Source organism: Macrotis lagotis, chromosome X, assembly GCF_037893015.1.
Source record: "Macrotis lagotis isolate mMagLag1 chromosome X, bilby.v1.9.chrom.fasta, whole genome shotgun sequence".
Lineage (NCBI taxonomy): Eukaryota > Metazoa > Chordata > Mammalia > Peramelemorphia > Peramelidae > Macrotis > Macrotis lagotis.
The window spans coordinates 703680217-703707872 of NC_133666.1; the positions used below are offsets into that span (position 1 = coordinate 703680217).

At 57.2% G+C, this 27656-nt stretch overlaps 2 protein-coding genes across 2 annotated transcripts in view; both read left to right on the forward strand.

Annotated features, from left to right (window-relative positions):
- Positions 1 to 27656, forward strand: part of LOC141497082 (uncharacterized) — an 857774-nt gene that overhangs the window by 496337 nt on the left and 333781 nt on the right. The gene's annotated exons all lie outside the window — the stretch shown is intronic.
- BCR (BCR activator of RhoGEF and GTPase) overlaps positions 1 to 27656 on the forward strand; it is a 49825-nt gene that overhangs the window by 6981 nt on the left and 15188 nt on the right. Inside the window, exons 2-10 of the mRNA XM_074199665.1 lie at positions 19380 to 19543; positions 20701 to 20805; positions 20999 to 21184; positions 22529 to 22636; positions 22968 to 23028; positions 23392 to 23444; positions 24280 to 24420; positions 26421 to 26542; positions 26931 to 27099. Of these exons, the coding sequence (XP_074055766.1) occupies positions 19380 to 19543; positions 20701 to 20805; positions 20999 to 21184; positions 22529 to 22636; positions 22968 to 23028; positions 23392 to 23444; positions 24280 to 24420; positions 26421 to 26542; positions 26931 to 27099 (1109 nt within the window). The remainder of the gene's footprint in view (positions 1 to 19379; positions 19544 to 20700; positions 20806 to 20998; positions 21185 to 22528; positions 22637 to 22967; positions 23029 to 23391; positions 23445 to 24279; positions 24421 to 26420; positions 26543 to 26930; positions 27100 to 27656) is intronic.

The following is a 27656-nucleotide window of genomic DNA, read 5'->3' on the forward strand; positions in this document are numbered from 1 at the left end:
TTCTGGGAATCAGCACTCAAGAATACAGGAGAAAAAGAGAAGGAAATCCCAGTGGGCACGCCCCTTGCTAGGAAGCAGGTTCCACAGCCCTCCCTTGGAGAGGCTTGGTGTGGGGCATCCCCTCCTCCAAATGCTACCGAAAGGCCTTTCCTGGCAGAGACGTGCCCAAGTGGGGTGGAGTCTGCCTCTCTCCCACATTTGCCTCAGTGTTCTTGGATAGCAAAGCTCCCCCATGCAAACAGCCAGTGGCTGCAGCAGCTGATGGCAGACTAGGCACCCAGGTGGGGTGCTCATGTGGCAATGGCTTGCCAACCATACCTTGGGCTCAACAGCCAAGATGGCCTGGAAAGGACCAGCTTTAGGAAAGATCCTTTGTTGAGCAAGGCTAGACCTGGCATACAAGGGTAGAAGAGTTATTGGGCTGGTATTTGGACAAGGAAAGCCATGGAGGCCCTGCCTTTGAGCCCTGGTGTGAGTGTAGGAGATGGTCCCCTGAACTTGCCTCCTTATGAACTATTGACTGTGGCAAAAGGGCAACCAAGGCCCTGACAGAGTTGAGGGGAAAAAAAGGGAGATGAGGGGACTCATCAGTGCTCAGAGGGGCCAGGTATGTGGGAAACCCTTCAGAAATGCTTGTAGGGTCCAGGTACGTGGGAGGCCCTGGCCCAGTTGTTCTCTGAGGTGTGGGGCAAGGTGAATGCAGAAAGCCCCTGTGGTGGATATGGGCAGAGAGGTCCTTGGCCGGTTGCCTTCCTAGCCTCCCGCTGGGCATCCCAAGTGCTCTCTGCAGGCCTGGGGCAGTGAGAATGGGGTCTGGGCTCCAGAGGGCTTGGCTCCAGCCATGCTGGGCCTGGGCTGTGAGCAGGCCCCCTAAGGCCAGCTGCCTGTCACTGGCCACAATGACTGGCTGCAACTACTCATTTCTGGCCTCTGGTCCTCACCTTGGCACCAGGAGCATCTCTTTGGGAAGGCTCTAGAGGTTGGAAGCAACTAATTATTTCTGGTTCTGGGGACAATGTCCCAGCCCTTCCCTCGCCATCTGGAGCTTCCCCAGATGGGTCAGGGTCCAGGGAAGAGTTAGGGTAGCTGTCTTTCCGCAATACTGACCTTCCTCTCCTTTGGCCTCCCCACACTGGAAGGCACCTTCATTCAGAATCAGGTCTCTGGCCAGAGGGAGAGTGGAAGGGAAAATTATCTTGCTCTTGGTGAACCTCAGACTTGGACTGAGCTGAGCTCTGGTGTGGCCTGCCTGGGGCCTGGCAGAGGGAGGAGCTGGAGTCGGGTTAGGGGCCTCAGCCCACTCTGGATGCCCCCTCAAAGTTCATGCTCTTGGTCATATCTTAGCTGCTGACTGTGCCAAGGACTGTGTGACCCGTGGGGGAGAGAGAGGAGAGCCTGTGTCCTCAGGGCTGGCGGAGGAGGGAGCAGGAGGTGGGTGATGGAGGTGGCCCAGCAGCAGTGGCTTTACAATGAGAGGCTGGTCCTGTGCATGACTGTTGCTGCCACCGTGGAGGGGGCAGGGATGGTTCCTTGAGCTTTCTGAGGTGCCCCAGGGTCTGCAGCCTGGAGAGCTCCCAGGGAATCCAGTGGGGAGTGCAGGCCATCTTAGCTTGGGGCCTGTGGGTTGTGGTCCCTGTTCATCCTTAAAGGTGTCTTGCATTCCCTTATCCCTACAGTAGCAATCCTTGTCTGCTGGGGCTGTGACAGTGCCTAGGGAGGTAGATGGTGGACCTAGCCACCTCCACCCCTGCCCATGCCCCTTGGGGGAGGGTACCTCGAAGTCTCCAACCCCAAGAGCCAGGAGCTAGGACCTCATCCTGTGTGTGTGTGTGTGTGTGTGTGGAGAGGGGCATGGAGGGATGGGTAGGCAAAGGTCTGGCAAAGTCACTGCCAACTCCTCCACCTGCGTGGCAGAATGCCTAGCTGCTTCTATACCTGCATTCTCTCTGGGGTCCTTGCCCCTAAGATACAAGGGACCAGTCCTTTGGCAGACCATCCTGGACACTGCCTGTGCCAGGTAGGGCAGCTGCCTGATGGGACAGAGGCCTGGCAGGGCAGGGCTGAGGTAGCATCCTGTACCAGGCTGATGAGTCATATGGCCATGAGGAATTTCTTGGGCCCTGAGAGGTGCCAGGGTTGGCCAAGCCAGGCCCCAGAGAGTTGTGTGTTCATGTGGCGAGCTGCAGTATCTTTTGCAAGGGCATTGAACCTATCAGGTCACTACTCCTGGCCCCTTGAGCCTTTCCCTTCACCCATGCCAGAGGCTGAAACTCCAGGGGCAGCTCTGCCCCCAAGACCAGGAAGCAGGCTCAGGCCCTGAACCACTCTCCTTCCTCCCTTCTTCTTGCATTCCTTCCTCTTCTTCCCCCTCCCTTCCCTCCTCCTCCTCCCCCCCAACCCCCAGAATTGGTCATTGAGCTTCTCTTGATCTCAGGTGATTGTGACATGCTTGGCACCAGTCCAGTACATAGTAGATGCTTGTTTGGCATGGGGGGCACATTTTTGGGCTAGCTCTGCCCAGTGTAGCCTGGGTAGAGCCCAGGCCTTGGCATTAGAAGTTCAGGGTAGTAATAATCACATGACCTTGGTGAGGCCTTAGGCTTTTCTGACCTCCAGTCTCCTCTTCAGAGAAAGGAGGGTTGGCCATGACTTTGAAGGTGCCTTCCAGGACGTCTGCCGGGGAAGTGCCTCAGATAGGGACAAGAAGAAGCCAGGGAAGACCTTGAGCAAATGCGGGGACTTGCCAGGAGAGATCATTGTCCTCTGTGGGTAGCCAAGGAAGTCTGGAGGAAGAGGCAGCTTGGCAGAGCCAGGTGGGCCTTCTCTTCTCTGGCTGCCCACATCCTTCCCTGTCCCCTGGACCTCCTACCGACTGACCAGAAGAGTCCACCCTGGCCTGGCTCCACTGCCTTCTGGGCTGCGTCCAGACTGGTATTTGTTTTGAGGGAGGGTGGGCCTGCCCAGGACAGAGGCAGCGGGTTCTAGTTCTGTCTTTCCTTGGGGCACAAAGAATTGGTTGGTGGGACTGATGCAGGCCCCGTTCCCCTGAATCCTCACCTAGTCAGGTGAAGAGGGAGGCTCCTGGGACCGGGAAGGATCCCATGGTTTCTGTCTCAAGATGTCTGGAGCTTGGGGCCATGGGCTTGATGTCAGACTTAATGGGTTGGGTGACCGAGTCTTCCTGGTCTGTCGCTGTGCACTGTGCCTAGGGCTCAGGTGGGAGATCTCACTATCTTTGGCCCCCCCCAATTTTGGGGGTCTCACACTGACCATTTGGGGTCTGGGCCAGAACTGCCCCTGCAGCTTCACCCCTGGGCCATGGATCCCAACCTTGGAGGCGTCTCAAGGGCTGCTCCTTCCTTCCCTCCCCCCAGGCCCCATAAGCCACCTTGCTGAGATCAGCTATCTCACACACCTGAGGCCAGATAGATTCTGGAAAGACCAGTTCTCAGGAATGCTTACTGGATGAAGGCTGCTTTGGAAGCGAGTTTAGAAACCGCCCTGATCTGGTGGTGCCAGGCTCTTTGGGGGTGTCTGTCCCTGGCCCAGGGCTCTCATTCCCCACTGCCTCTCCCTTTAGCACCACTGCCCTTCTGTGTGCTTGGGGGCCAGGGTGGGGGTGGGGGCAGAGCCTGGCTTCTTGTTCTTGCCCCCATGACTGAAGGGCCTTTTCCCTCCTCCCAGAAGTGGCTCCAGGCAAGGTGGTTCTTTGCTGACTTTCAGTGTTCTTATGCACGCTACTCAGGGAGCAGTTTGGCCCTTCTGGTCACCCTCCGGACCCTCTTGGACTTCCCTGTGTTAGCTCCCTAATGGCCTGAGCACGGGGGGCAGAGAAGAAGGCTTGCCCCCTCCCCCACTTCTCCTCCGTCTCTGCTGTCTTCCTTCTCTTTTCTGTCTTTCTTCCTCTGTCTGTCTCTCTCTCCCTCTCTCTCTTTCCCTCCTCTTCCTCCCACCTTTTTGCTCAGGGCCCAGTTCTTCTCTGCCCACATTGGCTCTCCTCATTTGCTGCCCCATGCCCTGTTTCCAAACCTCTTGCATTAGGCTCATTTAATGCCCACCTGCATGACATGGGGCCTATCATCTCCCCTCTGGAAGCTTTACTCAGCTCTGGCCTGTGGGAGGTATGGGTGGCCCTGTGGTAATCCTGAGAAGGGCTGGACACTGTGGAGGGCAGGCTGGGCTGGACATGCTGGTCCTTTCATTCCTGTGTGTTCTTCGGTTTCCCTGGCCAGATGGCCATATGACGGGGCCCTTCAGGTTCAGAGTGGGTCCTGCCAGGGGAGTCTGGCATGATCTCACCTCGGGCATCTGTTGTCAAATGCACCTGCCCGGCGCCTCGCATCAGTCGGTTTTCCCTCTAGAACATCTGCCTCGGTTTCCCCTCTCGTGACTTTCCCCTCTAGAACATCTGGCTGGGTCTCACCTCCACAGCGTCTCTCATCAGTTCCCCTCGGCAACATGCATCCTAGACGTCACCCCTGTAGCGTCTGTGGTGGGTTGTGACCCCTCCAGTCCTCTGACTCTGCCCTCACCCTAGCGCAGGCCCCCATCCCCTCCACCCCGGGCTACTCTAGTCGTTGCTGGTGTGGGGGTCTGTGTGCTCCAGGCTTTCTCTCCTCCATTCATCTCCACTCAGTCACCAAAGCGGCTGACCAAGCACCGGGCTGACCCGGCCACCATTCCGCCCTGCATTTCAACTTCCAGTGACTCCCTATTGCTTTAGGTTCTTTTTTAATTTTTTCTTTTTTTGCAAGGCAAGGCAGTGGGGTTAAGTGGCTTGCCCAAGGCCACACAGCTAGGTCATTATTAAGTGTCTGAGGCCGGATTTGAACTCAGGTACTCCTGACTCCAGGGCCGGTGTTCTTTCCACTGCACCACCCAAGCTGCCCCTCCCTATTGCTTTAAACAGTCTTCTGTAAAGTTTTGAAAATCATATACCAGTCAGTAAGAATATGGAGCCTCTCTCCCCTGATATATGTGTCTAGTAAGGGACAGATATCTTCTTCCGAATTGATGGTATAATAATATTATATACAAAAACAAATTTTATTAGGATGAGGTGAAAGTGAAATTATATTTTAATTTTGTTTATTTTAATGGAAAAACTTTCTTTTTATTGAAAAACAGTGCATAAGACCCAAACCCTTGTACTATTATGTTAATAACAAAAATGACTCCAAATATCAATACAATTTCAGAAATTTAAAAGATAATTCAAAATATTTTGATTGATAGCAATATGGACAAGATTTATTTTTTAAAATAAGTCTTGTGTATGGGGTAGATGAGGAAGATTTGTACATAATAAAAATTGCCTATTAGTAATGAATTCTTCGTCTGATCTGAGCAAGGCAGCCACTAGAGGAACATGAGCAGAGAGAGACTCAGGCAGGTAGACCGCCTCCCCACCATTCACAGCTGTTGCTGAGGTGAGGGGGTGAGACTCTGTGCCAGGGGCAGAGGAGAGGAGGAGATTCAGTGGCTACAGCTTGGGCACAAGCTGTACAGGAGGATTCCAAATCTCAAGCTGGCCTCATTGTATAGAAGAGGAAACTGAGGGAGCCCAGAAGGAAAGTGACTTGCCCAGGGTCTCCCAGGCAGGATTTGCACCTGGGTTTCCTGAGTCCACACTCAGCACCTGCTCTCCTCCTGACCTCAATGCTTCTGCCAAGGGAAGGGAATCTCAGGGCAGGTGTTCAGCCCTCCCAGGCTGGAGTGAACAGGAGGATGAGCACGGGCCCAGCCTGGGTGACAGGGCAGCTGGCAGAGCCCATTCCTGCTGTTGGTGCCAGCGCGTACACCTGCTAACAGATGGGCTGAGCAGGAAACCTGAGCTTTTCCAGAAGCTAGCCAGGGCCTGGAAAATGTGCAGCTTGAAGGGTGAGGACTCCTTGCCTTGCTGGGATGGGCATCCCTGTGTTCCAGGCCTGGGGGCAGCTGCTGCAGGAGACCCTTGAGGATGACTATGGGCTGGCCACCAGCTTGTTCCCCCCCCCCCTCTGAGCTGCCCATGGCCAGGGGTTCCCTGGTGCTTCTCAGACCAAATGCCCCTTGAGCCTGGCATTCGAGGCCCTTCTCATGCTGGCCTCTCCCTATACCTCCCCCTGTTTCTGGGTCTGTGTCCTGTTCCTTTCAAACACAGCATATGGCTAGCCAACCAGCATTTATTAAGTATCTACTGTGTGCTCAGAGCAGGTGACCCTACTAGCATTTATTAAGAACCTACTGTGTGCCAGATACTCTGCTATCCTGCCCTCAAGGAGCCCCCAGGCTAAAGGGGAGGAGAGAGAAATTCTAACATGTCAGACTGAATGGCCTCTTTCAGAAAATGGGCCTCAAGTAGAGTCCAGTCACTGTGGATGAGGAGAAAAGGAAGCCTTCCCGGCCCAGGCAAAGGCCTGGAGTCAGGAGCAGTCCCTGGTTATCCACTCGGCTTTTACTCTGGTCCTGGTCCTGACCTCAGCACTGGGAGGAGCAAAGAAAGACCAGAGTCATCGGTGGGGAGGTTGCAAAGCATCCTGGACCGCCCTTCTCAGAGTGGTCTGGGGGCTCGGGAGTTTGTGCCCTTAGGGTCCATACGGGCCCACAACCAGATGAGCAAAATTGTGGAGGGGCAGATGCTGAGGAGCAATCATTTCTCAGACCCATGTCCCCTAAGGCATCACCACAGGTTCTGGCCTTGGTGGTGGAGGAGAAGGGGGAACAAAGGGTCCTCCTTCGTCATGTGGGGCGGGGGGGGGGGGAGGTAGTGGCAGCCAGAGACATTAGGATCTTCAGACCCCAGAGCAGGTTAGTGGACTGTCACCTGACAGGATTCGCATCACAGTCCATCTCGATCTGCTCCTGCAGCTCCTGAGCAAAGGTGCAGAGGCTGGGACTGTGGGTATCCTACCTGTGGCCCGTGGCCTGGCTGCGGGGAGGGACCAGTAGCCTACTCTGGACTCCCTCCACATTCCTTCTTCCTTGGCCTCCTCCAATCCTTCCATCCACATGGAGAAAGAGGTGTGGCTGTTTGGGACCCGAGCCAAAGACGTCACCTGCACACAGAGTATTGTGATTATTTTGGGATTTCCTTTCTGTGTTCTTTGGTCTGACTCTGCCAGCAGACCCCTCCCATCTCCTGGGCATGCCTGGTGGGGCACGGGGCTGACATGGAACCCTCTGCTCATCAGGGCCCCAAGTCTGCCCCTCTCTGACCATGCCTGCCCCAGCCCCTGCAGGTGACCCGGGTTTTCGGCCATCCCTCGATGGTGGGGGTGGGGGGCCAGGCAGGACTTGCCTGTTTCTATGTCCTCATCTGCACCAGACCTTCCTGGGTCCCTGAGGGAGAGTGCTGGTGCAGTCTGGAAACTGAGGCTCCGACTAAGTCGGCCCCTTTCCCTTCTTGGCTTCTGTTCCATCCGCAAGGTGAGTGAACAGGGGTGAGGCGGAATGGGGGGCTACTCTTAGGGACCCGGCCTGACCAAGCCCCAGCTTCCCCCAGGCCCCGCTCTATGTTCATGGTCCTCGAGCAGGAGGGATTGTAGCTGTCTCAAAGGAGCTAGGGTACTATCATGACGGGGCCGTCCCAAGCAACGTCTCGGAGGTGGGAGATGAAGTGAGCGTGTGAAGGGCAGCCAGTGTGGCAGGAAGATGCCTGTTCTGATTTCCTAGCACTGGAGCGGGGCCCTCACCCATAGGGCCACGTGAGACTTCCCCCGGCGTGGTGTGGCCTGGCCCACGGCGGCTTCAGCTCTGTCCTCTGGTCCCATCCAGGCTAGCACACTCCCAGGGAGGCTGCCTGGGAGCTGTTGCTGATGGGTCCCATGATTCAGTCTCTCTACTCCGTTGGTTGCCCAGGACCTTCTGGTGAGGGGAGCACCTGGGGCTGGGGTGCCCCTGAGAGGGTACCATGGCCTCCAAACTACTCCATGAACGTGCGGCCCAAGGGCCGGTCTCTGGGGGTGCCGCCTCTCTGGGGGTGCCGCCTCTCTGGGGGCGCCCTCTTTCTGGGGGTGCCCTGTGGTCCTCGGCAGGCAGACGTAAGGGCTGCCACTGTCTCTGAGGCTTCGTCAGGGGAATAACAGGGAGGTGGCTTCTGAGCACCCCAGGGGGAGCCATAGCTCTGCCCAGTTTTGCTCCCTAGGAGCAGGCCAGGGACCTGGGGGAGTTAGGTTAGGCATCTCTGTAAGCCAGGCATCTCTGGGGCCCTTTGGGGGTGGACCAGGCATCTCTGGGGCCACTGACCAGGCTGGGACCTTGGCTGGCAAGAAAGGGGAATCTGGTGGCCCTGAGTTTGGATTTTCCATTGGAGCCATCACAGTGTGTCTGCAGGGACAGGTGGGGTGGGGCATGGGGGATTGGACTCCTCTGGCCATGGAAGGAAAGCCCCCAGTGTCCCCTGTGACTGCAGAGTCCTCGTCTTGGGCCAGGCTGTTTGGAAGAGTTTGGGGAGCCCAGGGAGACCCTCCCTCCACCCTCTGCTTCCTTGGAAGCCTCGATTTCTTGGAGCCTCTCGGGGGGAGAGAGGGGAGGGAAATGCAGCAGCTCAGGGCAGATGGGAGCCTGTCGGGATGGCCCAGGCTGGGGCAGGAAATAGGGTTTAGGAAGGTAACAGTTGGCAGGTTTAGAATGAAGGCCAAGGAGGTAGAGCCTAGGCAAGATCTGGGCCCGAGAGCCTTGAACCCAATCCAAGATGGACAGGTAAGGGAAATGTTGAGTCTGAATCTTGGTTTCCAAAGAATCCCCTCCAAGTGGAAATCCTTGGGGTCTCGGAGACACGATTAGACAGAAAAGGGTCTGAGAACGTTCCGTAAATCCTAATGGACCACAAGCTCAGTAGGCATACATGTGGCCACGCAAAGCCAGGAAAACTCATACCGCCCGGGCTTGGATGGAGAGAGAGACGGCTCCTGGGCCAGAATCCCGCTCTGGGCTGGAGCCCCCACCCCCACCAGACCATACCACACCTGGCCGTTGCATATCTAGGGAGCATTCTGAGGAGGGCTGCCCTTCTCAGGAAGGGCCAAGGTGCCTGGGACCAGGCGGGCGAGGATTTGGACTTGGGAGCTCAGAGGGTAGGAGAGGGGAGGGTGCTGCTGAGGGCCGGCCACCTGAGGGGCTCTGGCCGCCTCCTCCCTGAAGAGAATGAGGTCAATCTGGGGTAGCGCCTGGACGATCAGAGCCATCCTCACTTCAGCTAGTGGCAGCTGATGTTCAATGATGCATCCCAGGAGGCAGCTGGAGAATTTGCCCATTGCTTCTGGGGGCCCTCAGCTCTCTCCTCAGGCCAGTTTGGGGAGCCCATCTCAGACCCTGACTTCCTCCCTAGATCAGGGTCTTGCTTGCCAGCATGGGGCAGCATCTCTGTCCCCGCTACATCATACGCCAGTGGCTGGGCTCAGGCCCTGGGGCAGCCCCACAAAGCCCAGGACTGCCCACCTCATTCCTGCTGTTCCTTTGTGTGGCCTTGGTCCCAGGGCTCTGCCAGGTCTGAGGGCCCAGTTGGGCCCCAGGGGTCTCAGGCCCCTAAGAGGCCCCAGCCATCAGGAAGCCTCCTCCCTGTGAGGTGCCAAGAGGGGGCGGGCAGGGCCCTGGCGTCGGGGGACTGTTTCATCACCTCTCCCAGGGTGGGGAGCTGCCCATTCCCCCTGCAGGCCTGGCACTTAGGGAGAGGAGATCATTATCCCATTTCACTGGTGGGAAAACTGAGAGATGAAAGCATTTCCCGGAGCCTGGAGCTGGTCCAGCTGCTGATGATGGGTTGGTGTCTGTGGGTAGGGACCTGCTCAGGGCTGGCCTTGTCACCTGCGGTCTAGTCTCTAGGAACTGCGCTGGAGGCCCCCAGGGGCCACAGCCCTCCTACCAGGCCCCTGAGATTGGAGATGGTGCAACCTTCCAGGTCAGGCTTGGCCTCTCCTGCCCTGTCCTGCGCACCAGAGCCTGGACTCAGGCCTTTGTGAAAGAGGCAAGTGGGGTTGTCCTGAGAAGGCCGGAGGCCCCTGGGGATATGGGATAGACTCCCCAGAGAAGGGCCAGGGTTCACTTGGGAGAGCCTCCAGAGTATTCATTCGAGGGCCTAGACATGGGTGGCTCAGGGTGCAGATGGTCCCATGCTGGGGCAGGGGGTGGGAGGATGGGGGATCTGCCTCTTCTGCTGATGGGAGACATAGAGGACCACAGGCTATCAGGAGTCTTCCTGAACCCTGGTCCCCCAAAGGTCTCCCCAAACGGTCTGGGTATTTCTGTCTTCTCCCCCCTCCACTGCCCTGCCTTAGGATTTTGGTAATTGGTAGGGGCTGGGGGTGGAACCTAGGGCTGGAGGGGGAAGAGGTGCTTGTGGGCCTGGGGTTGGGGGGGAGGTGAGAGGGCTAGAGCATGGGGATTTGGAAGCTGAGGGGGAGAGGTGCTTTGCCAGGTGGAGCAGGGGTTTCTGGGGTTGTGAGAGAGAGAGGGGTGCTTCCAGGCCTATGTGGGGGGCTGGAATTGAGGAGGTCTGAGAGGTGCTTTGGGGGGCTGGAATGGGGGGGGAGAAGAGGTGCTTTGGGACCTGGGAAGGGGGAGCAAGGGGGGTTAGAAGCTGAAGGGGAAAGAGTGCTTGGGGGCCTGGGTCAGGGACATCAGCTAGGGAGTTGGTAGGAATTGGAGGTAGGGAGCCAGACTGGGTAATTAATGTGCGCCCAGGGCACACCCTGTATCCCAGGACTGTCTGGGTGAATTCTAGATGGATTCTCGATGACAGTGGCCCCAGGCTGCCAGGCCCAGAGCTGCCTGCAGAGTTCCTTGCTTCCTCAAGCTGGACTCTGGCTTTGGCAGAAAGCCAGGTGAGGCCCCCAGCTCCAGCCCTCACCCTGCCATGTCCCCAGGGCTCCTGGTCTCCTCTGACTCCCAGACATTTAGAGCTGAGGGGACCACAGTACCATTCATCCATCACTGAAAGGACCACCTGATGGACCTCCCACAAACCCCCATGTAAACTCTTTTAAGGGTCATCCCTCAGCTTTTGGAGATAAATGGTGGTTGGTTCTTGTCCTTCATTATCAAAGACCAAAATGACATCACTATGTTGGAGACAAATGACAGTGTGTCCGACTGAGGCTAATCAAACCAATAGGAGCTCAGGATATTCTACCACAGGTTGGGCACAAATAGTTGGTGGAGACTCCAAACTTATGAATGTCATTTCCTTTGAGCCGTTTCCATTCTGTTCCCTCAGTGATGAAGGCATGCCATGCTGGGTGGTCCTGTGCAAGGGTCTCATTTCTAATCATTTCTAAAGTTCTTCAATGAAACCTTCAGGGGGTCTCCGTATCGCTTCTTCTGACCCCCTTGGAAGCGCTTCCCCTGGGTGAGTTCTCTGTAGAATAGTTTTTTTGGCAAATGTATGTCTGGCATTCTCCAGGCCATCGTAGTTGCACTCTTTGTAGGAATGTTGAAATGCTGGGCAGTGTAGCTCAAGAAAGACCTCAGTGTCTGGAACCTTCTGTTAGGTGAGCTTCAGAATCTTCCAAAGACAATTTCAATGGAAGCCATTCAGTTCTCTGACATGGGTTATAGCAAGGGGGTCAGCACAACGACTCCAGAGACCTTTAGTCTGGTGTCAGTGCAATACCTCTTCTCTCCCACACTTTCTTTGGGAGAGAGTGAGGCTGATGACATTGGGCAGCTCTACCTCACTTAAATCCAATTTAGACATGAATCAAAAGGCATCACTCATAACACTTCCTCAAAGTCTTGGGGTGACAGGCTCATGATGAAGCAGCAGGTGATATGCTGGGAGCTGTGGTCACAGCCCAGTACACAAGTGGCCCAGACCTCAGGGTCATTTCCTCACTGAAGCAGCAGTGGGTTTGGCAGCCCCTGAGTGTCTGGGAGGCCTCTTAAGGATCACACTGCTCACCTCTTCTCACCCCACTCTGGCCTGATTACCTCAGCAGGTGGGATTCCACAGCGTGGCTGAAACACAGAGAAAATCTACAAAACCTTCAAAGAAGATCCCTCTCACCATCGGTGCATGGAGCGTGTGTGCACTCACAGACAACACAAGATTTAGTAGCCCTGAAACAATACAGCAGGTAGGGTATCCAAACAGTAGCCCTAAGTGAAACAAGGCTGGCCAATGAAGGCCAGCTTCCTGAAGTCGGAGCTGGATTCACATTTTTTTCCCCACTGTGAAGGGGAACACTGTGAAGCTGGGATAGATTTTGCAATCAAATCTAGTCGACTTTCTTGAATGCCCACCAAAAGGAGTGAACAATGGGCTCATGAAAATGAGATTGCCACTTGCAGGAAGAACACCATGCTACCATTTTTGTGCCTCTGCTCCCACCATGACATAGGAAGTCACAGAAAAATCAGGATAAGCTTCTAATTCTGGTGACTTCAACGCCAGGGTAGTCTCAGATGACCAGACATGGCAGGAAGTCCTTGGGAGGAATGGAGATGGGGACAGCAACAGCAGTGGTCATTTTCTACTGAAGGCTTGAGCATCTCATGACCTTCTCATCACAGACACTGTTTTCCATTTACCTAAATGCAATCAAAGTTCCTGGATGCTCACTTGTAGCAAACATTGGTGTCTAACAGACTATGTGACTGTAAGGAGAAGAGACAGGATGTGAGGATGACAAAGGCAATATGTGGTATAGAGTGCTGGACTGATCACAGACTCATCCTCTCCAAACTAAGGAGACAAGTAGAATGAGGGGTTCCCCTTGCCCCCAGTGATAGCCCTTCCAGACTGAAGACAATGTACTCAAAACCCCTTACTGATCTCAAGTCCCTTCATCAGCCTAGGTGCCCTCCTCTGGACACTGTTCATCTCATCAGTGTCTTTCTCACACTTTGACCTTCAGACCTGCAACTGGGATCTAGGAGGGCAGGGGACAGTGGAATCACCTATCCTGGGAGGACTGGCCTCCTTAGTGCAGCCTGTGATCACCTCATCCCACTGATACCTGCTTGAGCTTGTGATCCACTCAAACTCCCGGATTGTTTTTTCCAACTATTGCTGCCTAACTATAGATCTCCTGTTTTAGATTTATGGATTTGGGTGGGGTGTTTGTACCAAGTCCTTAGACTTGGTATTCGGTAGCAAGTATTCATAGGGTTCTTCATAAATATGATCTGTCAACCTCTTAGGGTGCCAATATTATCTCCATTTCACAGTTGAGAAAACTGAGTCAAGCCTAGATGTTAAATGAGACCAAGCCCAGAGCCCTCTTGCCACTACCATCTAATTGGGATATAAGCTGTTCAGTATCTGTCTCCACAAAAACGGCAATCGTTTGAGATAGCTTATCAAAAACTTTGCTTAAGTCCAGACGCTTCGCACAGATAACTCTACTACCTCTTGAGGATCACTGGATGAATTAACCTAGGTCAGGTGCTTTGCAAAGTACTACCATAAACGGTATCATTTTCGTTTTTTGTTTTTTTTTTTGTTACTTGTCCACTAATCCACCCTTTTCATTTCCCAGAAATTAAAACCAGGCTTCAGTCCATCCTCTAGTCAGACATCAAAGTGATTTTCCTAACTTCCAGGTCTGATGATACCATCCCTTATTTTATAAACTGCAATGATTGCCTTTGGGCTCCAGGAACAAATACAAAATGCTGTTTGGCATTCAGAGTCTTCCATAATTCAGCCTCTCTGGTCTTCTAACCCTTACTCCCCACCTACACTTCATATTCTCTACAGTTAATAACATTGACCCCTGAACTGTCCCTCACACATGATCTCCGTCTCCCAGCCTTTCACTGGCTGTCTTCCATGCCTGGAATGCTCTCATTCCTCACCTCTAGGTTCCCATTTTCCTGACTTCAAGACTCAGACAAAAATTCCTCCTTCTCCAGAGCTCCTTTCTCAATCGCCCACCCAAATGTCATCCCACTTACATAGACTTTCATGTGATTGCACACATGAACATGTGCCTTTCCTCTGTTGACTATCTCCACTTAATTCCTTGGCCCCAGTAAAGGCCCTTGCATACTTGAAGACAATATTCCTCAAGGCCCTTTACCAGCTTAGGTGCCCTCCTCTGCACACTGTTCATCTCATCAGTGTCTTTCTCACACTTTGACACTCAGACCTGTAACTGGGATGGTAGTAGAAGACCAGAAAGGGGGCTGGATTATGAAGGATTTTGAATGCCAAACATAGCATTTTGTGTTTGTTCCTGGAGCCCACAGGGAACTACTGGAGTTGATAACATAAGGGATGATATCATCAGACTTGGAAGTTAGGAAAATCACTCTCATGGCTGACTAGAGGATGAGCTGAAGTGGAGAGAGACTGAGGAAGGCAGATCCCTAGCAAGTACTGCTATAGAGGTGACAGGTCTGCACCAAGGTAGGGCAGGGTCACAGGGAAGAAGGGGCTATGGGAAATGCTACAGCAGTGAAATGGACCAAAGAAGGTGCAGGGGTGAAGTGGGCCGGAGATGGGCTGGTCTGGGCACCGTATTGGATCTGGGGTGAGAGTGCGGAGCCTGATGATTCCTAGGTTGGGAACCGAGGGACTGGGAGAATGGATAGGTGTGACATGTGCGTGTAGTTTAAGGGGAAGATCATGACTCTGGTTTGAAATTGGGGGTCTAATTATAAGGAAAAAAGACATCACTGTATATAGTTAGCCAGGGCTGGAGTATTTGACGGACTTCCCACATTTTGAGAAGAGAGAAACCTTGCTTTGCTTGTAACAGAGGCAACTCTGGAGCAGAGGGAACCCTTCCCCCAGAGACAGCTCTGGGTGATGTGATGTCAGCAACCTCAGTACGGTGGGGCCCTGAGACCCCATCAGTGGGGCACCACCAGGAATATGGCGTTTCCCTGTGTTGGGGCCACTGAGGTAGTCAGAACAGCTGCCAGGTTGAACTCTAACCTCTGAGATTCAGCTTGAGAGCCTCAGAGAGTTTGAACCTGGCCCTGATGTTGTGGATGGCACCCTGCCCTGTCCTCTTATGTTCCTGGTGAGCACTGTCCTGCCTGGAGTCATGTCTCTTGGAAAGGCCAGAGGGTGGCCTTGTCCTTTTCGACCTGGGTAAATAAGCTAGATGGAGGATCCTTGTGCCATTGTAGTCAGGAACGTCACCCAGGTCAGGTAGAGCATTGGTACCGCAGGAGGACCGAATGATTGTCTTGTCCAGAAGCAGCAAGGGTAGCACCAGAAAGCATAGAGTGCTGGGCATGGAGTCCGGAGTCCTGAAGCCTCAGGTATTTCCAAGCTGAGTGACCCTGGACGAGTGGTTGGCTGCCCGGTCTAGGCCACTGTGGCTGGGAGAAACTGCTGAAGGGAGAGGTTGGAGTCATACCTGTGCTGGGGGATTAGGCCCCAGAATCCTCCATGAGAGGTATCCCCTGGACCCCTTCTTTCCCGAGCACTAGCTGCCCAGCCTCCAAAGAGGAGGGGAGTCCACTCTGGCCCTGCCCTCTCTCTTGTTCCTACTGGGGGGCCCCATCCCCATTGCCCCAGCTCTTTAGATTCTTGAAGGCCGCTAATAAGAATACTAATAATAGTGGGCATTTATCTTCTGGACCCTTTGCAGTCCTCCCCTACCAGGGGGGTCACAATCGGGTGGATTCTCCTTAAGGCGAGTCAGGAAGTTGGTTCTAGTGGAGAAAGCCCTTTCCAAGCTGTCAGGAGTCCCTCCCAGGATGCTAGGTCTCCTCCTGTGTGACCTTTGCCCAAATACTCTCCCCTCCTTTCCTGGATTTTCTCACAGGAGTAGGCCTTCATAGATAAGAGGAGGCCACATGCTCTTTTACCTGCTCTGTTGTTTTTTTTGAGAGTAAAGACCCGCCCCCTTAAAGCATGCCCCAGATGCAGACTGGGTGCCCAAGGCCCAAGAGAGCCGGCTCCTCTCTGGGCTCCAGTCTCCTGGAACCTCTTCCTCCCGTCCACTGGCTTGGAGGATGATCAGAAGCAGTTTTCTCCCTCCCTCCCTCCTCCTTGTCACAGAGCTGACCCATGGAGGCTTTCCAGATTTGGGTACCAACACCACCTTCTCTATCTGTGCCCTCCCAGATACAGGTACCAGTGATGAACAAAGGACTAAAGAGGGAAGAGGGTCCCAGGCAGCAAAGGGCTGGCATTGGGGGGAGGGCTGGCACCCAATCGCTCAGGTTGCGCCACTTGGTTGTTTTTCCCCATTTCCATCATCTCTGGATGGGCCTCACTCTCTCACTTCCGTTTCCTTCTCTCTGCATCAGTTCAGAGCTGGCTCCTTTCTCTCTTGGGGTTGGCCATGTTTGGCACCCCCAAACTCCAGATTTTCTTAGGAGTGGCCCTCTCCCCAGCTGCCCCATCCTCAGTGACTGAACCCCAGTCTCTGACTTTGCCCCTTCTCAGGTGCTCATGCCCTGCCCAAGGGAAGTGCCCCCTGAAAGCCCTGGGGGTGCCCATGGCTCCAGGTTCTCTCCAAGTCCTTGTCATCCTTGCAGTGGAGTTTGGGCTTCCCTTTGGGGGTGCCTGGGTGCCCAGGTGGTGACTTGTCATGTGGCTGACTGGGCCAGGAAGATGGCGGAGCTCTCTCAAGCCAAGCTGATCCCATTTGCCCCTCCTTTGGACCAGCTTCCCGGGTGTCCTCTGCGGGTGGTCTCCTTGGCTCCCTCCTCCCCCTCTCCCTCCTCTTCTGTTGCTCTTCAGAAATTAGCCCCAACTGTGGGCTTGCCCTCCCTCCCGCCCTTGCCAGCCCCCCCTTTGCCAGTCCCTCCTTGTCAGCCCCCAGACAAAAGCAGGCACGTTTCCTTCTCCTGCCTGCTTCAGGCCTTGTGGCAGGCCGGCTCGGCTCTATAAAGGGAATGCGTGGTCGTCTCTAATTACCTGCTGTGCCGAGAGGAGGCCCCCCCCCCCAAGCCCTCCCTCCTGGCAGTACCTGGTGGGGGAGGGGAGGCTGCCAGAGCCCTTGCCCTCTCCCAGGTGACTGCTCCCCGCTCTCTGGGCCCATGGCTGGCCTGGAGCCAGGAAGACACGAGCTCAAATCTTGCCTCAGATACCCACTGCCGGGGTGACCCTGGGCCTTGGTGCTTCTCAGCCTCAGTTTCCTCATCTGCTCTCTCTCCCAGGAGATAATATCTGTCAGGGCTTTGCACAGTGTCATTACTTCTTTGCCCACAGCGAGTCCCTCGGACCCTTGCCTGAGCTCCTGCTTCCTTAGACTGGGAGCTCCCTGGGGGCAGGGGCCTCGGCTACCTGCTCCCTCACGCCCTTGGCCTTGCCCGAAGCCCCATGTCAGCAGGGAGTCTGGGGGGATCACTGCCCAGTTGTTCAGGGGAGGGCCCCTCATGGTCCTCTGGCCCTCTGGATTTCACCTGTGCTCTTTGTGGAGGAAGGTGCCTTGGTCCCCAAGGCTCGGGGGCCCCCCTGTGGTCTCTGGGGGAACCACATGGGTGAGGACAAAGGATGGAGTTGCCCCCCCAGATCTGGGGGGGGCAGGCTCCAAGGCCACACCTTTGGCCAGCTTTCCTGACCGGCTCCCACATTTCCGAGCCCCGGGCACCTGCAGTCTACTCCACCCAGGGGCACGCCCTGTGAGGAGCCAGAGTCTCCTCTGCACTGGCCAGGCCATGGCTGACCCCGCATAGGTCGTGGGGTCACTTTTAGGGGCTCAAGATAGAAAAAAGGAAGGGCAGAAGGCTGGAAGGCTGATTGGTCAGGAGCCCCTGGAGAGACTGGGATGGGGGTGGGCATGATGCCTAGGAGGAGCTGAAGGAGTGGGCATGGGGGGCAGGGTGGACAGGAGGCCAAGGTGGGCTTCCAAACCTGGCGGAGCTGTCCCTTTGTGGAAGATGCTGCCCCTCGCTGAAGTCAAGACTGGGTGCCCTCTCCCCAGGCATCCAGTCAGGCTTCTGGCCTGTCTCTTCCATGGAGTCGAACCTTCAGCCTCTGGGAGGGGGCACGGTCGCCCCCAGAGTCAGCAGATGGGGGGGCCTAACCTACCCCTTCTCTCCGTGGGAGCCCCATCTGTCACCCCCCCCATGTCAGTGGGTCAGTTCTCAGCCCCACAGGACTTCCCTGAGTCATGGAGGCCCTTCCCTTCCCAGATCCCCTGGTCCCTCCTAGGGGAGCCCCTTTCCTGTTCTGGGGGGGCGGTATTGCTACTCTCCCCATGAGGATGGGCTGGCCTTTTCCCCCCCAACCCTAGAGTATAGTCCAGTCTTTGGTGCATGGTAGGGGCTTCCCACTGACTCCTCTTGGTCACTTCTGCCCCTCTGGCTGACCACGTTCAGACCGGCCTCTTTTCTTGGCCTTTGGGGCCCCCCTTCATCTTACATTTTCAAATGCTTCTGGTCTCTTCCTTTGCCCCCCCCACACCCTAAGTCCAACATGGAATCTGTGATGAAACAGGGCAATCAACCCATAGCTAGGAGGGGCCACTGAGACCCCCAGCTGCTGCCTCCACGGGTGGCTGGTGCTAGTTCCTTTAGCCAGGCCTTGGCTCTGCTTATGTGGGGTCACGCAGCTGGCTTCAGGTCCCTCGGGGGCAGCCTAGACCCATCTAAGCTCAGGGGCTTAGGCTTCCTGCCCCAGGATAAGCCCTGGGGCTGGTTGGGGCTATCTTGTTCACCCCCAAGGCAGCCTGAGTCCTAACCTACCGGGAGGGAGAACAGACTCTTAAGCTTAAAAAATAAGCATTTGTTGAGAATCTCGTGTTCCTCTCTGGACCTCAGTTTCCTCACCTGTAAAATGGGAAGGCAGGAGGAGAGGAGTCATAGATCGGAGGTCCTCCAAGGGGGGGAGGGGAGCCCTTTTCACTTGAGGCAGAACGAGCAGAGTTGAGGTAATGGAGACCAGATATTGGGGGGCTTCATAGCCCCAGGAAGAGCCACCTTCTCTTTTGAGCCTCCGGCCAGGGGTGTATATATAATAGGTGCCTAATTAGTGTACATGGAGAGAGGAAGGATGGATGGATGTGTAGGTGGAGGGATGGGGGGTTGGATGGATGGGTGGGTGGGTGGGTGGAGGGCAGGCCTCTTCCCTAGGGATGGCAGACTCCTTCCCAAAGCTTTCTGAACTGTGAGAGATGAGTAGCCGCCTGGTCCATGCTTAGGGGTCCATTAGAAAGGTAGGGGTCCCCAAAACCAGCTTTCCCTAACATCCTTTGTGTCTCGCTAAATATGGATCTGAGCCGCTCATTGGGACAGTGGCACATGTGGCCTACTTGGGGGTCCAGTGGCCACTCTGGCAAGGGTCAGCATCACCCATTGAGGTAGTCGGGGAGAGGGGCTGCATCCTGTGCCGAGGTGGCAGCTGTGAGTGCCGGGAGGGGCAAGAGGATTGGAAAGTCCTTAAAAGAAAAGGAAGGGTTCACTGCTTAGTGACTGGGGAGTGGGTCTCCTCTCGGGACCCCAGCCCCCCACCACATGACCTTGCCGAGCCCACTGCTTCTTTGACCATACAGACATGGCGTTCGGCACTCCACCAGGCTACGCCTATGACGCGGACCAGGCAGAGGAGCAGAGGCGCCAGCAGGACCGGATGCCGTACATCGACGACTCGCCCTCCTCCTCGCCCCGTCTCAGCGCCCAGAGCAGAGGCGGCCGGGATGCCCAGCCCTTGGGCACGGTGAGTCAGGGGGCTGGCGGCCAGCATGGCCCAGAGACCGCTGGCTTGGGGGGCCTTCATCTTCCTGACCTTGGCATTCCTCCTCAGCTGCAGTGATGTATTGGGGGGGCATGATTGGGGACCCAGAGCTAGAGGCTCTGACTCCATGTTCACTATAGGAATAAGCATTTATGTGATACCTACTATGTACCAGGGCCATCTGCAACAACCCTGGGAGGAGGCTCATAAGCTTGCCCAGGATCACCCAAGCAGGAAGAGCCTGAGGGTGGATTTGAACTCAGGGCTTGCTGGCTGGGCTGACCTTCTATCCCCTGCATGACTACCCACTGCCTCTGGTGGCTGGGGGAGAGGGCATAATACCTTATTTGGGAAGGGGAGATACAATGAGCCCCCCCCCCAACATTCCCAAAGGGGCCTTGGCTGCTGACCCCCCACCGGAAGACTTCAGGAAAAGGCCGGATGGCCTCTGGGCAGGGTGGACACTAGCCCAGATCAAGGGGTGCTGTGGCCGGGTTGGTGATGGACTGACTGGGGAGGGCATTGCACTCACCCGGGTGGAGGGTTCTTCTGAGGGGGTCGGTCCCCCCGCCCCTTCCAGACAGATGTGGTCAGTGGGGGGGTTCCCCACCCTCCTGGGGTCTGTGGGCTGGTGAGGGATGAGGAGCCAGCCTAGACCGGTGCCAATACCAGTGCCGGTGCCAGCCCAGCTGAGGTCCAGGAAGGGACCTGCTGAGGTGGATTGGGAAGGGGCTGCACGGGGGACGGATTGAATGGCAGTGAGGGCACCCCAAAGTCACAGACATGGCCCCCTCTCCAGGAGTTGTGAGGAGCCAGGGGGCCTGGAAGGGGGCTTGGGGAGTAGGAGCGGAAAAGTCATGGGAAGGCAATAATTAAATGGGCGGAGGGCTGGGGTGGGGCTTCTATCAGGGTGGCCCAGCGCACAGAGCATTAGGCCTGGAGTGGGGAGGTCCTGAGTGCAAATGCAGCCTCAGACATTTCCTTGCTGGGTGACCCTGGGTCAGTCCCTTCTCTGTCATCCCCAGCTGGCAGCATTGACTTCCTGGGGTTGGGAGGATTGTTATTATTCTCCCCAAGGCCACGGGGGTCCCACGCCAGGCCCAGCCATAGCCTCAACGTGTCTCTCTTCCTTTCTGTAGAGCGAACTGGACTTGGAGAAGGGCCTGGAGATGAGGAGATGGGTCCTGTCTGCCATCCTGGACAGCGAGAGGACCTACCTGGGCCACCTGGAGGCCCTGCTGCTGGTAAGACCCTGGCTAAGGACAGGGGCCGCCCGCCCCTTCCTCCCTGGGGAAGCCGAAGGGCCTGGAGCACGGGCTCAGAGACCCCGGGGTCTGGGACTTGCTGTCGTAGGTGGCATCGGGGTGAGGCTCAGGGGTGGGTGCCCTCCAGGGTTGGAGGGGGCCGACCACAGTCCACATGCTTCCTGCCCTGCAGCCCATGAAGCCGCTCAAGGCCGCGGCCACCACGTCCCAGCCGGTGCTGACGGGCCAGCAGATCGAGACTATCTTCTTCAAGGTCCCTGAGCTCTATGAGATCCACAAGGAGTTCTATGATGGGCTGGGCCCCCGCGTGGAGCGCTGGAGTCAGCAGCAGCGAGTTGGCGACCTTTTCCAGAAGCTGGTGAGGGTGGGCCCATGTGCCTTGGGGGATCCCAGACCTAGAGGCCTAGGATCTCTACAGATGCATGTGGGGGGGGGGGTCCTGGCCCCCGGCCCAGCTGACATTCTTGTGGCACCGTGAGGCTTGAGCGAACGCTCTGGGTGGGTAAACAGAGGCTGCTTAGGCCAGAGGTGGGGCTCAGGCCCAGGTGCCCACCGAGCCACCCATCAAAAGGTGGGGGTGGCTCCGGATGGCCTGAGTCCTTGGCCTGCCAGGTGCCCCATTCTGGCCCTGAGCTCACCAGTCTCCGTCAGCGCCTTCGCTCCACTCTGGGGGTGGGGGGTGGGAAGGAGGCTCTCCTTCTGGGACATTCCCCCCTCTGAAGGGGCTCTGAGGCCGGGTGAGCCAGCCAGGTGACGACCCAAGTGGCCTCTATGCCACCCGTGGCCCAAGCGTGTGATGGCCATACTAGGTGCTCCCTGGTGGCCTTTGCCAGGGAGAGGCCAGTAAGTCTGCCCTGGCTGGGCCACCAGGCCCCTTCCCTAGCAGAGCTCCCCTTTCATCATCCTCTGAGCCAGAAGCTTTTCCTGTGGGGCCCCCTTTCCCTCTTCCTTCTCTCTCTTGCATTCACCCTCCATCCCTCCTTTAGCTTCATCTTTCAGGGGTCTCCTCTCACTCCCCCCATTAGTTGGAGGCAATCTCCCCAGACTTTGCACAGCTGGATTCCCCCCACACTCACCTTCCCCAAGCATGCCCACTGGGCCCAGGGAGATTTAGCCCCAGGACCCCCCAAAGGGGTGCTTGCCCAAGCCCTAGGCAGGTGGCTTCCTCCGCCTCTCCTCTCCCTGCCCGCTTTCGGTTGGATCCAGGCTAGGGAGACTCCAGCTCCATCTCTGGGCTGGGGCTTCATGGCGACATGGGTGGGAAGATGTGCGTGGCCACCCTCAGAGTATGCCCTCCTGGCAGGGAGGCTTTGGTCCTGGGTGTGGGTGAAGCCAGAAGGTTCCTGGGGCTTGGGCATCTGGGCCCACCTGCCCCTCTCTCCCTGTGTGAGTCTCTTCCTTTGTTTCTGGGGTCCACTATGGGATCCTGATCTCCTCTGATGGGTTCCCCACACCCGACCGCCCTCCAGCAAGGCAGCTCCCCCTGGATGGGTGGTGGTCTCGGGACCCTTCCCCCATCTGCTTTTCCTTTGTGACTGCTCAGGGAGTCAAGGGTGGGAAGGGGCAGGTTTGCCCCTGCCCAGCTCCGCCTTCACCTCCCCTCCCCTGATTGGTCTAGGTGAGTCCTGGACATGCCCTCGGGGCCACGAGATGGGACCCCTGCCAGACCGAGCCCTGGTCTAACCTGTGCTCCCTTCCGCAGGCCAGCCAGCTCGGGGTGTACCGTGCCTTCGTGGATAACTACCAGGCCGCCATCGAGATGGCCGACAAGTGCTGCCAGGCCAATGCCCAGTTTGCCGAAATCTCCGAGGTGTGAACCCCTGTACTGCTGGTTCTGGGCTCAGGCCAAGGCCCCCCACCAGCCTCCTCCCTCTCCCCTGACCTCCACTCTCTGGCCTCTTTGACCCTGAGTCAGGATGGACTCCATGTGGGGAGAGCCAGAGGTGGTCTGGAGGGGTGCGGGTGGTATCCGGCCTGTGTCCTCCACACTTCACTTCAGCAGCTTGGCCGGGGCCTGGCCTGGAGGGTCTTGCTGTCTGGCCAGGGCCCAGGTGGAAGCCCCTAACGCCCCAAGCTCCAGGGTGTCGTGCCCTTGCTGGGACCGGCATGGCGCCCATCCATCTCAGCCATTCCCTTTTCAGAACCTACGAGCCAGAAGCATGAAGGATTCCAAGGACCAGACCACCAAAAACTCTTTGGAAAGTGAGTACGGGCTGCCCCCCACGAGGGCCCTGGGGGGCGGTCAGGGCTTCCTTTTCTCGGAGGGGCCCGGAGGCAACGAGAAGGGGTTCAGCTGCGCTCTTGCCCCCACCTGGTCCCCTCTTGGCATCTTCATTTCCCAGGCTGATGGCAAGCTGCCACCTGAGCATGGACTCCCCCCTCCCCGGCCCCAAGTTGGTGGTCCGGCTGAGGCCTTGGGGGGCTTTCTGCCCATTCTCAGAAAAAACCCCTCAGCTGTGACTCCCTGTCCCTTTTCCTGGGGGCCTCTGGCCCCTGCCTCCCAGTCTTGGTCCTCAGGGCCCCGTGCCAACCCATCTGTCCTCCTGCCCTCCCTTCTGTCCTCAGCTCTGCTCTACAAGCCCGTGGACCGTGTGACCCGCAGTACTCTCGTCCTCCATGTGAGTCCAAGAGGAGTGTGGGGTGGGCATGCGTGGGTGAGTGCATGTATGTACATGTGGGCGTGGGTGTGTGCATGTATGTTTTTGTATGTGTCTGTGCAGGTGTGTTGTATTGTGTGTACACATGACACATGTCGCAGTGCACCGTACGTGGGGTATATTGCATGTGAGTGTGCATGCATGTTCGTGTGTGCATGTATGCTGCGTGTGTGCATGCGTGCAGGGGGAGCGGGTATCCCCCCCGTACCAGTCCCTCCCACGGTTCATCAGTGGCTCCCAGGTCATCCTAGGGAGAGATTGCCCTGCCCTCCGATCACCAAGGTTGGCGTGCCTTGGGTGGCTTTGTCTCATCTCCCTGGCCTCTTCCCTGTGCACTTCTTGGCTCCCAGGAGAGGGCGTGGGGTGGGGGCTCCCGTGGGGCCCAGCTTGGCACTGGCTGCTCTGCTGACCACTTCCTGCAGCCCCTGCCTCCCTCGCCACCTTAGGCTCAGTGACCTCAGCTACTGGTGTGGTTCCCCACCTGTGGGGGCTCATGGGATCGGAGCTGATTTCTAGGGACAGACAGAACCTGCTCCACCACATCCCCACCAGGTGGTCCCCTTATCCCCGCCCCCTCCAGAAAGCAGTCAAGCCACAAGCATTTATTCAGTGCCTCCTGTTTGCCTCAGCCTGAAGGAGCTCTCAGCTCACACTGTGGTGGTAGGGCCAGGACGGTCAGTCACCAGGGACCGGCCGAAGGTTGACACTGCCCAGGCGAGCCAGCTCCAGATCCTGGGGGGGCTGTCACCCCTCCCCCACCCACCCCCTCATCGCCACATTCTCTCCTCGGGGGCAGGACCTGCTGAAGCACACCCCTCCCGGGCACCCCGACCACCCCCTGCTGCAGGACGCTCTGCGAATCTCCCAGAACTTCCTGTCCAGTATCAACGAGGAGATCACACCCCGAAGGCAGTCCATGACAGTCAAGAAGGGGGAGGTGAGTGAGCGGTTAGTGAGCCGTTAGTGTGTGGGTGAGGAAGTGAGTGAGCGAGTGAATAACACGGGGCTAAGAAAGTGGGTGAGTGAGGGAGCAAGAGTGCGAGGGCACGTGAGGAAGAGAGCGAGCGGGTCAACATGTGAGGAAAGGGAGAGAGTGAGGGAGTGGGTGCAAGTGCGCATGAGGAAGTGAGCGAAGCAGTGAGTACACGTGTGGGTAAGAAAGCAGGCAAGGAAGGGAGTGAGTGAACAAGTGCAAGTGCGCGTGAGGAAGTGAGCAAGTGAGTACGTATGTGACGAGGAAGCATGCAGACAGGCCACTGAGGCAGTAAAGGAGCCGGCACGGGGCTCCTGAGGAGAGCCGAGGGATTCTGGCGGGCCGGGGCTCCCTGCCCCACAGACAGTCCAGAGAGGGAGAGCAAGGGAGAGCCGAGGAGATGTCGGGGTTGGGAGGCCACAGGCTGGCAGATTCTCCTTCACAGGCTGTTGTGTCCAAAGCCGACCTTCGCTGGGATAAGAAGCGCTCAGAGCGCTGGGGTCTGTCCATCCATCCCGTGACCAGAAGTGGGCATCCCTTCCCCACTCTCCCTCACACCATCTTGAATATCTTGGTTCACGGGGAGCTCATCACCTCCCTATTCTCTCTCTGGAGTACGCTACTTATGCTGGGTCTGTCAGTGAGTCAGCAAGACCTACTCCCTGTCGTCAGCTCACGTTAGCTGGCGGAGAGGTCACGCAAGCTCTAGACAGAACAAAAACCAGTTTCTAGGGGGAAGAGGGCCAGCCCCGATGGGGAATCAGGGAAGGCCCAGGAGCAGAGCCGCTTGCAGGGTGCAGTTCGGACGGGGGTGGGGGGCAGCTGGTGCAAAGGTGCACAGGCTGGAGCTGGAATCATGCCCAGAACAGAGGCCGGAGGCTCTGCCTGGAGGCTGTGGCTTAGTCAGGACCAGAGACCTTTGAACAAGGGAGCCGCACTTGGGATCCCACCCCTGACGCTAGGTGTATTACCCTGAAGAGGTTCCTTTCCCCTCATCTGCAAAGTGGGTCCCTGGGTGCTCTGCGTGTGGCTCCGTCCCATTGAGCTAGCCCTAGATCTCAGGAAATGGGGAGCAAGGTGGCTGAAGGGAAGGGGGCCTTGGTGGATGGGGCCCAGCCGGCCGCTCTCACAGCCTCCACCGGAGTGCCTGCCCCGGGCCAGGTGGGAAGAGGGTACGGTGCCCCTTTGGGATACAGAGTCAGGGACTCCCATACGGGAATGCAGCTCAAAACCTAAGCCCCCAGCTTCCTGGCCCTGCCCAGCCTGACCCCCCCCCCCAGGCCCGGATCCCAAGAGCACATTATTGGGGATCCCTCTGGCCTGTCCTCAGAAACACCTTTCCGCCCAGCATCAAGGAATTCTAATAGATGGCTATGGACACTCAGTTTGCAGAGAGGGAAACTGAGGTAGAGACCCATGCAGGATCAAGCCTCTGGCTCTCGTTCCATTGGCCTCTGGGCCTCACCCGCCCACTAGCTGAACATTTGGATCTGGGTGCAAGCACAGGCTCCAGGAATGTTGGTCCCTGGGCAGAGGCTGGCCGCTGGGCTGCCCCCTGGTGGTCCATTTCTCGTAGGGCCTAGCCTGCCTGGGGTGGGCCTCGGCCCAGGCCCAACCACGCACTACCCCCTCTTCTCCGCTTCTTCAAGGCTCTGACGGGAAGCCCCCTTTTCTGCAGGGGTTACTGCCCCCTTCCCCCTCCTTCTCAGGCCACGCTAGCGACCTTTCCCCTTCCGGAGAACGGAAGCTCCCCGAGGGCAGCCGGCACATGCCATGGTACCTTGCATGTGTGTGTCAGGGGGTGGGGCCTGGGTCCAGGAGTGGCTATTCGCGGGTGTAGATGCACATGGCTGTGCTGGTGGGGGAGGGCTGTGTGCACGTGTGTGAGTGTGCGTGTGCACCGCTCGGTGCTGGTGGGGAAACCGACGGCTGACTTCTCGGCGGCGGTTTGCTTCCTCGATCAGCACCGACAGCTCCTGAAGGACAGCTTCATGGTGGAGCTGGTGGAGGGGGCCCGAAAGCTGCGCCACGTCTTCCTCTTTACCGACCTCTTCCTGTGTGCCAAGCTCAAGAAGCACATAGCGGGGTGAGCCCCTGCTGAGCCCCTGGGCTCCTGTCCTGGCCAGGCCCTGCCCTGCTCACCTCCCCCCGGGCCCTGCCCCAACCCCTCCCCAGGCCCTGTCCCCAGTCCAGTGTAGTGGGATAGTGGGACCTCTGGGCTCCTGACCTGTCCCTGTCCAGTCTCCCATGACCCCCTGGGTCTGCCCCCAGCCAGGCAGGCCCTGCCCACCAAATACTGCCTGGCCATGGTGGGGGGTGGTTTTCATCCTAGAATCCAGAGCTAATCACTTGATCCAGACTCTTTACACCCGGGGAAACTGAGGCCCCTGAATTCCACAACACCCTCGACCGGATACTTTGGGACAAGCTGGGCCTGGAGGCCACAGTGAGTCTCTGAATTGTCCCCCTTTTAGGAAGAGTCAGCAGTATGACTGCAAGTGGTACATTCCCCTCACGGACCTCAGTTTTCAGACCCTGGATGAGGCTGAGATGGTGCCCACCATCCCCCTGGTGCCGGATGAGGAGCTGGATGCCATGAAGATCAAGATCTCCCACATCAAAAGTGACATTCAGCGAGAAAAGGTCAGAGCAGGGCCTGAGGGGTGGGGCTGGCAACCTAGACAAAGGGGCATGGGGTTGCCACTGGGCATCCAGCCCCCTTCACTCACCATCTCCCAGAGGACCATGCCCTGAGTCCCCAGCACAACTCAACTGGCAAGTGGCCGGGTGGGCTTTGGGAGGCGACCTCCCGAGGTGCTCTGTTAGGGGGCGGCTGCTGTTCACCCACTGAGTCCAGAACAACTACTGGCTAGCCCCTGGCCTGGCTTGTGGCTCAGCTGGCACCTAAGGGCCCCTCAGTGGGCAGATTGTCTGAATCCTGGGGCCAAGATCTGCCCCTGGGTGGGTATTCCCTCCTCTGCTCCTGCTTGACACCCCCACTTCTTTTTAGTGATTCTCCCCATCTGACAGTGTAGTGTCCAGTGGGTAGACAGCCTGGCCCAGGACAGGATGGTGGGACCACTCCCTCCCCGTTTCTTGGAACTGGGCCCCTCCCGCTGCCACCCAGGAGCGAAGGGATTTTCCCGGTGGCCCCAGGACACTTCTGGCTCTTGTCCACAGTGGCCCTCGCCGGGCCTTCC